This window comes from Acinonyx jubatus, chromosome D3 (assembly GCF_027475565.1).
Source record: "Acinonyx jubatus isolate Ajub_Pintada_27869175 chromosome D3, VMU_Ajub_asm_v1.0, whole genome shotgun sequence".
NCBI lineage: Eukaryota > Metazoa > Chordata > Mammalia > Carnivora > Felidae > Acinonyx > Acinonyx jubatus.
The window spans coordinates 34,384,789-34,400,595 of record NC_069392.1 but is presented as its reverse complement, the minus strand read 5'-3'; the positions used below and the strand labels follow the sequence as shown (position 1 = coordinate 34,400,595).

At 51.1% G+C, this 15,807-nt stretch overlaps 1 protein-coding gene across 11 annotated transcripts in view; it reads left to right on the top strand.

Moving 5' to 3' along the window:
* The window catches only part of MTCL1 (microtubule crosslinking factor 1), a 128,913-nt gene extending 114,052 nt beyond the window's left edge, over window positions 1–14,861 (top strand). For 8 of the 11 annotated variants that reach the window (XM_027068506.2, XM_027068505.2, XM_027068499.2 and 5 more), the window contains 4 exons: window positions 145–441; window positions 1,939–1,970; window positions 6,453–7,992; window positions 14,340–14,861. In XM_027068506.2, coding sequence (XP_026924307.1) covers window positions 145–441; window positions 1,939–1,970; window positions 6,453–7,992; window positions 14,340–14,534 — 2,064 coding nt within the window. In that variant the 3' untranslated portion in view covers window positions 14,535–14,861. Of the gene's footprint in view, window positions 1–144; window positions 442–1,938; window positions 1,971–6,452; window positions 7,993–11,546; window positions 11,604–14,339 lie in introns of all 11 variants that reach the window. The other 3 variants (XM_027068504.2, XM_027068508.2, XM_027068509.2) reach the window with 1 other exon arrangement.
* Window positions 14,862–15,807: the final 946 nt, after the last annotated feature.

The following is a 15,807-nucleotide window of genomic DNA, read 5'->3' as shown; positions in this document are numbered from 1 at the left end:
GGGTCAGACCTTTAAGAACATATACTTCTCATAGTCTTTCCAGTGGCCCCAAATGTAATTCCAAACTGGGGAGAAGCAGTGGTCTTAGGGAGAGCAACAGAGGGAAAGGTGAGGCTAACTGCTTTCATTTTTAAAACGCTCAAGTTGCAGAAAGAAAACAGCCCCCGGAGAAGTGGCAGCTTCCTCTGTGATCCAAAAGAAGGCAACATCCGCCCCTTTGCCCACCCGGGAAGCCCCCGTATGCCCCGCCCCTTGGGGATGTGGCCCTGCGCAGACACAGACTCTACCCCATTTGAAGACCGGCCGCTGTCCAAGCTGAAGGAATCGGACAGGTGTTCAGCACGGGAAAATCTCTACTTGGACGCCTTGTCCCTGGATGACGAGCCAGAGGAGCCTCCGGCCCGCGGGCCCCAGCGGGAGTTCAGGAACTGCCTCCCCCAGGTCGGCTTGGGATTTGGGGTCCGGTTAACTGCTGCAGGACCCCGGGGTTGTCAGAAAACCTGGCCGTGGGGTCTGCAGTCTCCAGGGCTTTGCACATCGCAGCCTCTGGGTTGAGTACACAGGAAACGTTCACAATACCAAGAGCTTGGCTTGGTGATCCTGACACCAGGCTCCTAGCATGTGCTGTGGTCAGGTGCACTCTGCCACCGCGTCTCGGGTTTGAATGTGCAGGACTGTGTCCTCTGTGAATGAAAGGTCTCCCACAGGAGCAGGTCCAGTGAAACACAGGAGGAGACAGTTCAATCTGGGAACTATAGGTCTTCAGCCTCTGTTTAAATCATACCAGCCTTCTGATTCTAAACTTGCTGGTAACAGTAAAATCTGTTCTAAAGAAAGCACTCACATTGGGAACTAGTGAGTGTCACTAAACAATGACATACTATAAATTCTTGCTCTGTGCAAAGGGGAAGAAAAATCCAACACTTAGAAGCCATGCGTCAATTAGATCAGCAAATCTATGAGGTAAGCACTGGGCTGAAATTTCCCCGGTGCAGCATCAGGTTTTTCTGGTTACCCCTTTTCAAAACCTAGGTTTTAAAACCGGGTTTGATTTTAGGAATTAGTACTCGTGGGTCAGTTTAAGAGTTGCTGTACCTGTCATTGAACCTGTCCCAAACACTTAACAGACTTCAAAGAGTTCTCGTCAAGTAGTGTTGAAATGTGGGTCAGTTACACTTGAGTCAGGTGTCTGTGAGGTCAAGTACCTTCTCAGAGGTATGTAGCCAGGTGGCATGACATCACCAATATGCCACCCTGGTTGATCTATCAGCAACCCCCGCAGTGCAGCCGCGCAGCAGAGAGAAAGCAGACCAGGGTCGGGAGCCTGCCCTGTCCCAGCTCCAGAGTGACCGCGGCCCCACATTGATGGGTACAAAGTGGGAGTTGTTGTAAGTTCACCTCTCATTCTGAATGGCCACGCTCACAATCAAGAAAGTGCTCACGCCTAAGGAGGTTGCATCACCTTCTACAGTGAGGCTTAGCCCAAGGGACATCAGTCTCCTAACTTCCTCTCTTGGGGCCCGATCTTCCCTTCGCCCACCTCCTCCTCTCTCTCTCTCTCTCTCTCTCTCTCTCTCTCTCTCTCTCTCTCTTTCTCACACACACACACACACACACACACACACACACACACACATTCAGATGTATTCAGGTCATTACAAAAGCCAGCTTTGAAATTTACGTAGTTAGAAGTCCTTTGAGGAAGCGCAGAAGAGCCACTTCCTTCACGGTGAAGTTTAAAGCCAGTTTTTCTCACACACACGGGCTCCTCCCTCGACTGCAGGAGCTCCAATCCCTCATCACCCTGTGGGTTCTGGTTTTATTGTCGTACCTCGAAGGGCTGGGGGGCAGTGGCTCTCCCGACCGAAATTTAGCACATCGAAGGTGCCTAGGCAGCCAGTATTAACTGATTCAGACGATCTTATTTCTTCTTTATAGGAAGAAGAAAATCACAAGGGAAATCTTCAAAGGTAAGTAAGCTTGATGAAAACAGTAGTTAGGCTACTGGAATGAAAACCTCTTGGTCTTAAAACTCTCTCTTGTCACTGCAGTCGTGATAACACGGTCTTCAAAATGACTTAAAGTAAGACTTCCGAATAAGTAGTGGCTTTATTATTATTGATTTCATCAATATGCTTCTTTTCTATCATTCACCACGGAAAAGCCAGAGACATGCTGTACTTGTGTGGGTGTTAGTGTCATGGTGAGAACGGTTACAGGTGTGCGTTGTGTATAGAAAGGAATGTTGTGTTCAGTGGGTTTGGAAAATTCCACAGAAACCCCTCTCTTGTCATTTAGTCTGGAAAGACTCCCTCTTGATGTGCTGTGAGACATTTTATATACCGTGCATTTAAAGCTCTCCCAGGAGGATTTATTAAGATACTTCTTGGCCATTGGGGCACCTGGGTGGCTCAGTTGGTTAAGCGTCCGACACTTGATCTCAGCTCAGGTCTTGATCTCAGGGTCATGAGTTCAAGCCCCTCATTATTGGGCTCTTTGCTGGGTGTGGAGCCTACTTAAAAAAAGAAAAAAGATATTTCCCAACAGTGAACTTTGAAGTAAATACAAAGTAAGTGATGTTGGTGACGTTAGTTATGATATATTTTAGGTCATACAGGTGATAGGATGTATCTGGAACAACACATCCAAGCAAAATTTATTTATTTTTAAACATTAAAATACACAGCTGTGCGGAAAGTTCAAAGATTTCCCGTACACAGCCCCCGCCCCCAGCCCCACACACACGCTTTTTCTTTATAGATGAATACATGCTATTTCCACCACAGGAAACTTCTCCCCAGGGCAGTTCGCAGTTTCCAGATATCCTCATCCCTGGTTTTCCTGTAAACTTCGAGTCCATGAATTATTGCCTCCTTCGCATTTTGCCCTGTATCAGTTCATCCCAAACCATCCAAGACCACGGAAGTGCCTTTCTGTCCTTCAGGCTCTGTCTCGTCCGGTCATTCTCGGACAGTCCAGGGCCGCATTCGAGAGTGAGAGCCTGGTTTCACATGCACTCCTGCTTCTCACTGGCTCTGTGCCCTGGGGTGCGTTAGGTAACTGCCTTGTGCCTCAGTTTCCTCATCTGTAAACAGGTGTTTCAATTTCTTTACAGCTTAAATGTGTTACTACACGGAAAGCAATGCCTGGCACAGACTTAAGAGTCAACAAAGTTCAGCTACCTTCACAGAGCTCCTCCCTGCCCAGGAGCTCTTAGATTTTATCTTATTTTTTAAGTGTTTTTTAAAAAATTTTTTTAAGGTTTATTCATTTTTCAGAGAGGGAGAGAGCATGGGGGGGCAGGTAAGGACGAGGCGCAGAGAGAGAAGGAGACACGGAATCCCAAGCAGGCTCCAGGCTCCGAGCTGTCAGCACAGAGCCCGACACAGGGCTTGAACTCACAGACCGTGAGATCATGACCCGAGCTGAAGTCGGATGCTTAACCGACTGAGCCACATAGGTGTCCCTAAAACTTTATTTTTTTTTAGTCATCTCTACACCCAGCATGGGGCTTGAACTTGTGACTCCGAGATCAAGAGTCGCATGCTCTTCCTACTGAGCCAGCCAGGCTCCCCTCTTATTTTTTATCTTAATTGCTGTTGTTAATTTCAAAAGTCATGCATACTTGAAAAAGTTAACCTTAAGTTAAAACTTAAATAGCACAGCACCAGAGATATTATTAAAACTTACACATCAAAATGTCCGAGGTAAGAAAGTCCATGTGTCCTCCCCGTCCTCCCCTTTTCCCTCTTGCTTCTAGCGGTTTCGTGTCTTCCCTCCATACTTTGTTCTGTGCGCCTTCACACACTGGCGTGTATTCCAGATGTGTTCTCGTTTTATATCTGTTTCACCTTGCCCTCTGCTAAGGCTGGTGCGGCCCCTTTCTCCAGCCACATCACCTCTGTTCCACGATATCCATCCAAACCCTTGAGGCAAAAACTCCCCACACAGGTGCCACTGACTTAACTCTGAGAGTGGTTCCTTTATGGGCAGAAATTGGGGGCTAGACAAGCCATGTCCGAGAAATGCAGAAAGGATTGGGGTTTCAGTGCCTATAGAGTACTTCCGGCCGTCAGTGAGAAGCGTTCTAAAGCTCATTATTAATTCAGCAGCTCCTTGACTTGACCGGAGGCAAGAAGAGGGAAGTCACACTTACTGGAAAGCTTAATACCCCTAGTGATAAATCAACCCATCCCCTCTTGTTTCTTTTTAGTTTCAATGCTAGGTATAGCCAGCTTTCTGTTATTCACAGGGCCATGGGAGAGTTTATAGATTATTTCTCACACACACAAAAAATACCACCCACTTTTGCGTCTAGTGAGAAATAACAAGGTAGAAGACCTACTGCTATCATTTGTAGCCTGCTCTTTTACCCCAGGGTGGCGACCCCAAGAGCCTGTGACCCCAGGGTGAGGGCAAAGCCACCCAGAGCTTTACATGTTCTGTGGGCCAGTCCTTGTGGTACATAGACCCCCAACTCTGGCCTCCCCATCATGCATGGATTTTGCAGTGGGGTGGCCCACGTACTCTCTACCTGGGACCCGTTGGGCAGCACCTGTTGTTAGTTTCATGGTCTAGAACCCTAGGGATTTAAACTTCTGTTCGTGGTGTGCAGATAGGAGTATGTCCCATAAGAAAGTGGTCTAGCTGCAGAGGCAGTGAGTCTGCAGACTTCTTCCCTCCCCTCTACCCCATCAGGAGGGATTTCTGACCAGGGGGTCCAGGCCTGAGCTGGCAGGCACAGCCAGTCCCAAGCCTCCTTCCTGGCCACCACTTCTTTGCCCTGGGGGATGGGGGTAGGGGGTTGACAAGCTGCCTGAGCACTCTAGCAACCTCCTGTCTTAGCATTTTGGAATCCCCAGCACCTCATACAGGGCCTGCCGGGCATACAGGTGGCGGTCGGTAAATTCATACCAAATAGAAATATGCAGAATGAAAGGGCTGATATATTGAGGCATCTACATCCAAATCCACATCGATCAGGCCGCACTTATCCCAAACTGGCTGTTCCTTTAACTCACGTGTCCTTACCCTCCTGGCGTGTGTCTGTGTGTCCGAGGGAGTCTTCCTCTTGTCCAGGAATATGGAAGGGAACAAGAACAAAAAGTAGGCTTGGCCCTAACGGAGGGAGCAGACAGGGAAGGGACAACTGAACCCTGTTGGTGGATTTGGACAGGACCAGATGGAATTTCTGTTTGAAGCGGTATTTGCAAATTATGTGCACATCTGTCCCACCTTCCACTTCCCTGCTTCCTTCCACATCTTCCGTTTGGCCTCTGCAGATTACGCTTGGTACAGTTGAGCCTTGAACAACACGGATTGAACTACATGGCTCCACTTAGTTGTGGATTTTTTCCAGTAAAGACAGTATACTACTGTAAATGTATTTTCTCTTCCTCATGGTTTTCTTTTCTGTTTTTTTTTTAAGTTTATTTACTTTTGAGAGAAAGAGAGAAAGAGAGACAGACAGAGGCATGTGCAGGGGTGGGGCAGAGAGAGGGATACACAGAATCTGAAGCTCCAGGCTCCGAGCTGCCAGCACAGAGCCCGATGCGGGCTTGAACTCACAGACGGCGAGATCGTGACCTGAGCTGAAGTCAGACGCTTAACCGACTGAACCACCCAGGCGCCCCCTCATGGTTTTCTTAATACCATCTTCTCTTCTCTAGTTTCCTTTATTATAAGAATACAGCCTTTAATACATACACAAAATATGTGTTAATCGACTGTTTATCGAGAAGGCTTCCGTTCGACAGTAAGCTATCAGTACTTAGGTTTTGGGAAAGTCCAAAGTTATATGTGGGATGTTGACTGCGTGAGGGCCGGATCCCCTAACCTCCGTGTTGTTGCAGGGTCCCCCGTGCTTCCCGAGAAGCACATCCAGTAGAGGATGAGGCCGGTGGGTGAGCAGGACTTGGGATTATAGCTCTGATGTTGTGGTGTCCACCCCCTGCCCGTATGCCATTAGCTGGTGTGGGATCAGGACGGGGCTGTGTTCCTGTCCTACCACGAGCACCTGCCACAATGCCTAGAATTCTGGAAACTCCTGGTAGGTTAGGAATTGAAGGCACTCATCAGCCAGGTTTCCCTCTTCCTGTGGAGCATCCACAGGCCAAAATGAAACCATTCCAAAGTGGGTTTGGAGCTTAGCTCTGACTTCCCCGGAGCCCAGCCTCCCACTTGTTCCCATAGTATTTGAGGGTCACCTGTATTAAATTCTGACTAACACAAAGCTTCCGGAACAACTCCAGAGCCACGAAGAGTCCGTTAAACATCCACAGGGGGCAGCTCAGGAGAGCAGCTAGAAGGTGTCCCAGTCGTTCGGGTGGTGGAGACTGACGCACAACAGGCACCTGTCTGGTGGGCAGGACGCGCGTGTCGTGTGTCGCCTGTCGCGCGGGGTCAGGGGGTGGCGGGTCATCTGACGCCCTCTTCTCTCCCCCTTTTCCCAGGGCTGTGTCCGTGTCCTCCATGTCCGAATTCCAGCGTCTGATGGATGTCTCTCCCTTCCTGCCGGAGAAGGGCCTGCCGGCTGCTGGCAGCAAGGAGGACGTCACCCCGCCCCTCTCTCCTGACGACCTGAAGTACATCGAGGAGTTCAACAGCAAGAGCTGGGACGAGAGGCCCCCGGAGCCCTGGGCAGACAGGACCGAGGGGGGGCGGGCAGGGGACGAGGCCGGCGCCGAGTCTTTCCCCGACTCCTCCTGGTACCTCACCACAAGCGTCACCATGACCACAGACACCATGACGAGCCCCGAGCACTGCCGGAAGCAGCCTCTGAGGAGCCACGTGTGCACCGAGCAGGCCGGGCTGCGGGTGCTGCATAGCCCACCCGCGGTCCGGAGGATGGACAGCATCGCGGTGGCAGGCGGCGAGGGCAAGGGCCACTCGGAGCCCGAGTGCCCGTTTCCCACAAGCAGAGCCAGAGGGGGCACTGGAGACTCAAAGGGGGGCCCCTCAGAACATGTGCTTAGCAGGTGGCCTTGCGCCCCCTCCAGACACCCCCGAGACTACGTGGAGGGAGGGCTGCGCCCCCTCGAGAGTGCCCTCTGTGCCCCCCTGGGTTTTGCGTCCCCCCTGCACGGCCTACAGATGTCCAAGAACATGAGTGATGACATGAAGGAGGTGGCCTTCTCCGTCAGGAACGCCATATGCTCTGGTCCCCCCAAGCCTCCTCTCAAGGACATGGCCTGCCAGACCAACGGGTCCCGGACGACAGGGACACAGACCGTCCAGACCATCAACATCGGCCTGCAGACCGAAGCCCTGCGTGGCAGCACCATCACCAGCAGCCCCCACAAGTGTCTCACGCCAAAGGCGGGGGGTGGTGCCACGCCCGCGTCGTCTCCTTCCCGCGGCCTTAGGAGCAGGCAGGTGGCCCCCGCCATCGAGAAGGTGCAGGCCAAGTTCGAACGCACATGCTGTTCCCCCAAGTACGGGTCTCCCAAGCTGCAGAGGAAGCCCCTCCCCAAAGCTGAGCAGCCAAATAGCAGGACCTCCCTGGGGCTGGCCCAGAAAGGGTGCAGCGGGTCAGCCTGGGCCCGCTCCACCACCACAAGGGAGAGCCCCGTGCACACCGCCATCAACGATGGCCTCTCCAGCCTCTTCAACATCATCGACCACAGCCCCGTGGTGCAGGACCCCTTCCAGAAGGGGACGCGGGCCAGCAGTCGGTCTCGCTCAGCAGAACCTCGGCCAGAGCTGGGCCCAGGCCAGGACACCGGCCCCGATTCCCGGGGACGGTCCCCGAGCCCCATCGGGGCTGGCTCAGAGACGTGGAGGGAGGATGGGGGAGAGGGCACGCCCTTGAGGCAGGACTTATCCGCTCCCCCTGGCTACACACTCACTGAGAACGTAGCCCGGATCCTCCACAAGAAGCTGTTGGAGCATGCCTTAAAGGAGGAGAGGAGACAGGCCCCCCACGGGCCCCCAGGTCTTAACAGTGACAGCCACATGGGAGACACGGTCAAAGCTGAACCAGGGTCCATCGAGGTAATGAGGCTGAGTATTCCAACCCTCACCCTACTAGCTCTTCTGTTTAAATGTCAGGAAAACACATGGAAACCGGGGATTGTGCTAGGTCATCTGACTTCAAGAATCTTTGTCCATAACAGGCTCTTGTGAGCTCGCAAGATACAGAGTTTATGGGAGACTGGAATAGGCGGAAACACAGGCCCCGAGCCACTTCTAAAGAAAAGTTCATATTATTGTCCTCAGCGATCTTCTGAGGACAGTAAAATGAACTTCTCTTAAAGACATAGCTCAGGGTTTGATTCAGGTTCTCTCGCCTGGTCTAAGTGATGGATGCTCATCTGTCCATCTGGGCTTTTCACGGGGTGGAGCGGGGTTGGGGGGGGGGGTTATAATTCGCCCTCTTTCTCTGTGAATTTGTGTCCTAGAAATGTGTGTGTGTGAAGTGTGTGCTCCATCCAGATCTTTAGCCATGGTAACACAGGAGGTGTGCCAGAGCGGGTGTGGTGGCGTGGATGCTAGAACGTCCTTCAGCAGGAACGTATGAGAATGTCTGGGTTCCAGCGCTGGCTTCAGTACAGAATAGCAGTCCTCTGTGCCCCCCCAAATTCCGTACCCTCTGCAACCATGAATCTCCCTAGCAGTAACCAGGTGAGACAGACAGATATGATCAAAATCCTGTCTTCAGACAATGTGATTGTTACTAGTCCCCTTTGCCTCACTTATTATCGTCATGTTATGTATGACCACACATACTGTCAGCTGTAACTATTACGCGATTATTATTACATCTCCCTTAACACTCACCAATCAGTCGACCTTGAATTTTGTTCTTTTTTAAAACATTTTTTTAACGTTTATTTATTTTTGAGAGAGACAGAGACAGAGCACAAGCAGGGGAGGGGCAGAGAGAGGGGGAGACACAGAATCCAAAGTAGGCTCCAGACTCTGAGCTGTCGGCACAGAGCCCGACGCGGGGCTTGAACCCACAAACCGCGAGATCATGACCTGAGCTGAAGCCGGATGCTTAACCGACTGAGCCACCCAGATGCCCCTGAGTTTTGTTCTTTTTTTACTTAAGTTCATTTTATTTATTTTGAGAGAGAGAGTGTGTAGGGAGAGACGGCGGGAGAGGGGCGGAGGGAGAGAGAATCCCAAGCAGGCTTCACGCTCAGCGCAGAGCCCGACGTGGGGCTCAAACTCCCGAATTGTGAGATCATGACCTGAGCCAAAATCAAGAGTCAGACACTTACTGAGCCACCCAGGCACCCCTGAATTTTGTTCCGATGCGTGTCCACATACAGTATGTCCGTACCAAACCACGTTAAAAAAAACAATCCTCGTTTCCACTTCAAGAATGAGCAAAACAAAACAAAACCTGACGGTGATGTTGGGACTGGAAGGGTGAGGGTGCCAGCCTCATGCCGTGAGGAAGCACGTGCTCTCCACCCTCAGTGAGACACTGTTCGGCCAGTGAGCCCACGTGTAGACTTGAGGGTGAGGCTCACTCACCACCAGCCCGGATGGACGGGCTCCACGGCGTGGAATCCAGATACGCATACCCGTTCTCCAAGCAAGGCAGCCCCTGCCGACGGCATGGGTCCGAGGGGAGAGAAATACGCTCCCTGGGCTACCCCACTGCTCTGCTGCCACAGCCCAGGCAGCCCTGGCTTCCCAGGTGAGGAGAAGGGGCAGGTGTATCTCCTGTATCACCTACAGCCCCATATTTCCCTCTGGGGGAGAAGGATGGTTCCCAGTCTAACCCACCAAGGAGTATTCAACCCAGAATGCAGAGTTTAAATCTGAGGTAGGTCAAACCATGTCAAATTGCCAGCGACCTACAGAAATGGCAATGTCTTTCATTCAACTCAATATTGATAGCATATCGGCCATGTTTCAAACATATGAGGCTCTGTGAATAGTTGTTGTATTGATAGTTGATAGTATTGACAAGAACAAATACCATGGTTGAATGTTCTCGGGTGACAAATTGTGTCTGCTGTGGGCTTCTGTTAACCCCCATCCCTCCAGGGCCCTCAGGTAAGTGACTCTGACTCACTACTGCAGAGAGTTTATTTGTGGGAATGTCCTACCTTCTTAGGGCTCTGGAGGAATCAGTTGAAATTAGGCTCTGTCCCAGAGCATTAACTGGATATGTCTGCAGTGCCCAGTAATAGTAGTAACTAGAAATTAATTTTTAAGAACCAAAAAGGGCTCTGAGTTGCAGTGAATGCTCCAAGCCGTCTATGATAATAGAAGGACAACTGCTTCATGGGTAAATCACAGTTCTAAGGCATGAAAATGGTTTTATCAGCACAGAGCTATGCCCGCCACTTGCCCCTCTGGTCGTGTCTAAAGTTCCCATTTAGATTTTCTTCTCCCTGGCTGAGCTTGCTGCAAACAGGTGATTGGCCAATTGATAGGGAGCACAGCACATTTTCGGGGATTCAGAACCTGTGTGGAACACTCACTGGCAGAGATTAAATGTTTGCAGGCTCTTTTCCCTTTTCGGTTGGAATTTTGCGTGTTCTAGATTCCAGTGGAATTAGTCCTTGTCTGAATTGACTTACTGTATTCGGCCCATTGGAAACCCCTTTATGTAGTAAGTAGTTCCAGGCTTTCATTTCCAAATCACCAGGACTAATGCTGATTGCCAGCCTGCCCTGAGCGCCCCACTGTGTGGACCCTTCCCTGAATGTTCCCTCAGACACCTGCACAAGGGAGGGGGGGATGTGGGCGTCCCCCGCCGGAGGCATGATGGGAAATCTCCCTGTCTTTTCTTGCTTCCACCCCATGTCTCCGTTTTCCCTCTTTTTTTTATTGATTTTTTAAACAGTTTTTTTAATGTTGATTTATCTTTTGGGAGAGAAGGAGAGACAAAGCATGAGCAGGGGAGGGGCAAAGAGAGAGGGAGACACAGAATCCAAAGCAGGCTCCAGGCTTTAAGCTGTCAGCACAGAGTCACGTTAGAGCTGTTAGATCATGACCTGAGCCGAAGTCGGACGCCCAACCGACTGGGCCACCCAGGCGCCTCTATTTGTCCTCTTTTTCCCTTGAAGCCATGGCTCCAGTTCTACCTTGCAGAGAAGCATTCTCTGTGAAGGAAAAGAATAATCTGGAAATGCAGTGCTGTTCTTTCCTCCCGTGTCTAGTGGAACATACCAGAGGAAATCTTCAGTGTGAGCAGTGGTCACGTGATCATCGTGACTAAAACAAACAGCCGTTAATGTTCTGTTTCAAATACAGCAGTCGTGTGATTTCTCTCTCTCGGCACACCGACGGGTGTCTGAAATGCTGAAGGGTAAATCAGGGAAGAGCAGAAAGGAGGGAGAGGTCTGTTGCTGTTCCATGGTGAGGGTCCCTCTGCGCTCTGGACCGACTAGACCCATGCAGAGAGAGACATGTGTAACCGGGCGTGCACCTGTCCGCTTCTGCAGCCCTCGCGTGTCTCCTCGTAGCCGTCCCTGGAACTGCCGCCGGGCTTGTTGACTTGAAACCTTTGCTGTTCTTCTTTTTTTAAAAATATTTTCCAACCCACTTGCTTTTCTTTTCTTTTCTCTGTCTGTTCCGTCCAGAACCAAACTGTCTTACTAACTGCCCCCTGGGGACTCTAGCCCTGCCTGCCTCACGCCGTAAGTGCTTTCTACCTTCGCTGCACACCGTCTGGAAAGGTCACTTGTGTAACTCGGGGTTGGTATCTGACACTCAGAAGCAAGGCCAGATCATGCCAGGTAGATCTTCCCTGTCCGTATAGCCCACCGCCTGCGCTGGCCTGGCGCTCATCTTCAGGGACAGACTGGCAGGCGTAGACCTTCCCATTTGCTCACGGAGTGCCGACTGCTCACTGTGCAGGACGGTTACAGGGGTGCTGCTGAGATTTCCGCTGTCCTGTGCAGTTTGCAGCCAGTATGCTTCCAGGGGTACAGGGATCCTAGCTGGAGAGGGCACTGTCTCCGTCACAGAGGCCTAGCCTGCGGGGGTCTGTGAGCCACGTATTTTCCCAGTCGGCCTGCATCTGCTCGCTGGTATTTTGCAGGCACACATACACCACCAGATGCCAAAACGAGGGGTGACCATAACGCGATGAGGCGTTTCCCTGTTTTTCTACAACCACCTCAGAAGGAATAAATCCAAACGTATCTTGTCCTTCCAGGTGGTCACCGTAGGTGACATAGCAAGTGCTCAATTAACGTTTGTCAGATGACTCAACAACAAAGCCATCGCTTGCTCCAAAGAACAGTCTCACAGAGTTGCCTTCAGGGCCACTCGAGCGCTCAGACTGCTAAATCCAAAAGTGCAGCTGGCCCCCTCAAAGACTAAAAGCATGCTCCAAAGATAAAAGGTCACATCGCCCATTGCAGGGGCCTCCCTGAGAAGGACAGGATCGTTTGCTTGCATGTGCTGGCGTGTTACGAAAGACAAAGTTCATTCCCCTGAACTCGTGGTCACACGTTTCTTCCTGTAGGGGCTTGCAACCAGATGCTAGTGAAGAAGTCGTGTCACGCCGTCTAATAAAAAGCCCTCCAGGCTGCAGGGGTGTTGGAAGAACCCTATAGCAGCAGCCACACCAGGATTCAACACGTGTAACACACCCAACGCTGCCCCCACGTGTAACACACCCAACACACTCCTACCCGTACACAGCACACGACGCTCCTGTGTACAAGATGCCACACGACGCACATATACACAACATACGTCCATACACGTACAACACACACATACACAATGTGCACGCATATACAGCAGTACAACACAACAGGCCTACACAACACGATGCTGCACATACAGCATACATACCCAATACACTTAGACGCTAAACAACACACACAGTGCAAACAGTACGCAACACACACTCCCACACACAACTCTTACAATGCGGGGAGCAGAGACACCAAAAGACAAATCAGTGGCAGATCTCCCAAGCCATGCATCCCCCCCCCCCCCCCCCCCGTGCACAGGGCTGAGGTGAGGTGAGGACAGCTCACCCTGCCTGGTTTGCATTTCAGCTATTTCAGGCCGTTTCGTGGGCGAGGTCTTTCTGGTTGTCATGGCTCCCATCAGCACAGTGCTTTGTTAATCAAGGCTTCCCCATCCTGTCCTATAACACGCGCGGTCACAAAGAGGCAGGAAACGTCTAGGAGTAGTCGCCAAGGTTAACGCCATTTTCTGCCGAGCCCACAGGGAGGCAGGGACCACCTCACTCCATCGCTCTTCCAGAAGCACCAGGCCGGTGCTCCCCCTCCTCCTCACGTCGCCCATCCACATCGCCCACCAGTCTCTTCCCCACTGTCACTCTCCTGCTCTGCGGATTAACCTTCCTCATCCTGGCCTCTGCCCTTGCTTGTCGCATCTCTGTCACCCCTCCGACACCTTTCCTGACCGGCTCTGAGAGTCTGTGTTCTCTGTCATTCTTCATCGCAGTGGTTTGCCATCTCAGCTTTTTCTTGTGTGAGTGTCACGGGGGCGGACGGGTTCCGCCCTGTGGGACTCACTATCTCTGCACACCGCCACCGCCTTTCCGTGCGCCAGCATGTTCCAAGTTTGGGCACCCGTGTCTCCTGTCCTGCAGACTGGGGACAAGTAGCTCCATGTTCGTTAACACCAGAAAAGGAAGAGCAGCCCTGGAGAAGAAGTGGTATAGGGGGTTCGCACCATGGTTGGGCGTGTCCTGCAGGAACTGTTCTCCGAGGGCGTAGGATGCCTGTGACAGAAGCACAAGCACGCTCTGATGCCACTTTTTTAAGTGCTGCAGCAAGGAACAGCCATTAGAGAAAACCAGACCGACGTTAAAATTTCTGCCCGCAGCCTTTTTTTCCATGGGGGTTTGTTGAACCCACTGCCAGTCTATTGGGAATAAACACTAGCAGAGTTCACGTCGAGGTGAGTCTCGTTGTTAACATAGCTGGATAAATCATCTGTCTCTTCATGGGCCTCCAACAGACCAAAGCACAGGGAGGCTGGCCTCTTAGGGCCAGGTCACTGTGGCTAATAGATCATTCCGGGGGGGGGGGTCCAAAAGGATGGGGTCAGCTGGGTCAGGCTATGACCAGGTGGCCTGTGGCTTTCCCCACCATCCAGAGGCTCCAGCCCAATTCTGAAGATGCTGCGTAAACATACCCATCTCATGGCGTCGCCATATTTTGATCATAATTTGGTATGTTCCCATTACTGTGTCATTGATCATCCGTGTTGAACTGTTCACTTGCCATTTAAAGTTATTCTCTCCCGGCACACTAGAACATTTTGAAGTTACCCCTGGTCCGTTGCATTTAACCCGAGTCTGTTGAGAAGTGTGTGGGGAGAGTCGTCCCAGCAAGGCGTTGTCAGCCTGAGTAACCGTGTCTTTTTCTTTCTCGGCTTTGAAGGAACTACCTTGTTCCGCACTAGCTCCATCCCTAGAACCCTGCTTCTCCAGGCCCGAGAGACCAGCAAACCGTCGCCCTCCGTCCCGTTGGGCCTCACATTCCCCCACTGCCTCAGCGGCTCAGTCACCCGGAGACGCAGCCTCCTTGGAGGAGCTCGGAGAAGAGGAGCCGCCCGGGGAGAAGACACACCTGTGACGAGAGTGCAAGTTTGCATGGGTTATTGGGGACCGATGCCCCGCGATTTGCGTAACCACACCGTCGTCATCAACCAAGCTCCGCCCACAAGGAGAGATCCAGCTTTCCCAAGGTCAAAGAATGTTTCTTAAAACACACACAGCTGCTGAATGTCCAACCTGTGAACCTGAGATGTTTCTAGAACGAAACCGTAAACGTGCCTGTAATAACTTAATTTTTTTCATAGCTCAGAAAACTATTTTTGTCTCCATCTTTTTTACACACAGTATATTAAACAAACAAACAAACAAAGCTAGGTGAGATATAAATAAATTTAAAAAAATAAAAGTTTTAAAGGTGTACATTTTAAGAGATTCTGAACACCCTTGCTCTCAATACTGACTGCCTCTCTGTTAAATTTGCACTGTTACATTTCGGTTTGGTTTCTTTCCACGTTGAATTAGAGTGTTTTAAGTTAATATTGTTTTGTCAGTGTTCTTGTTTTTTAAGAATTTTTGAAATGCTTCAGACTGTGTGATTCAGTGAACTTTTTGTAGTGAAAAAGCCATGAAGCCAGTCGACGAGACAGATATCCTCTCTACAGGAGGGGGTACACGTCAGCATTTTTGCAAAGGTACAGAGTCCTCAGCTGGGCTTACCGAATTCGCTGTATAATCCACATACTCTACTCGACTTGCACGTCTTCGGGTTCGAAGCACTGGGGTGCATGTACATACACTGCTGTGTGGTCTCAACCATCGCGTAAGTGTGAGTCCTCTGTCCCACCGTAACACATTGTGAATCCCTCATACTGTACTTTTATCGTTGTCCTCTTGCATTGAGACACAACGGCAGTGGCATTTTTAAATTATTGTTAAAGATGAACTGGCAGTATACGGTGTTTGCCCCAAATTTTCTTGTTTAAGGAAAAGCACTACGAAAAGGGTACCAAACTGGATCAAAGGATCGTGCCTCGGAGTCTGTGTGAGACAATGATGAAGTGCAAATAAAGCCTTTACAAGATGGCAGCCTGTTCCGGGACCTCGTGTTTCACATGCCCTCCATCCCTTCCTAAGGGCTCAAGCTGACAGTTTTCCGGAGCCAGGGGAAGGAGGGGGAGGGGAGGTCATGTAAAAAAGGCAACAGCGGCCAGCACATCTCCCTGGGGACACACGGCACGTGCCTGATACGCCGCATCTTCCCTGTTCCCCGTAGGAGTGCCCTGAGGTTGATGAAAGGCACCTTCGTTCTTGTTGAAAATATGGTGGCGGGTGTGAGGAAACTGACCCACGAG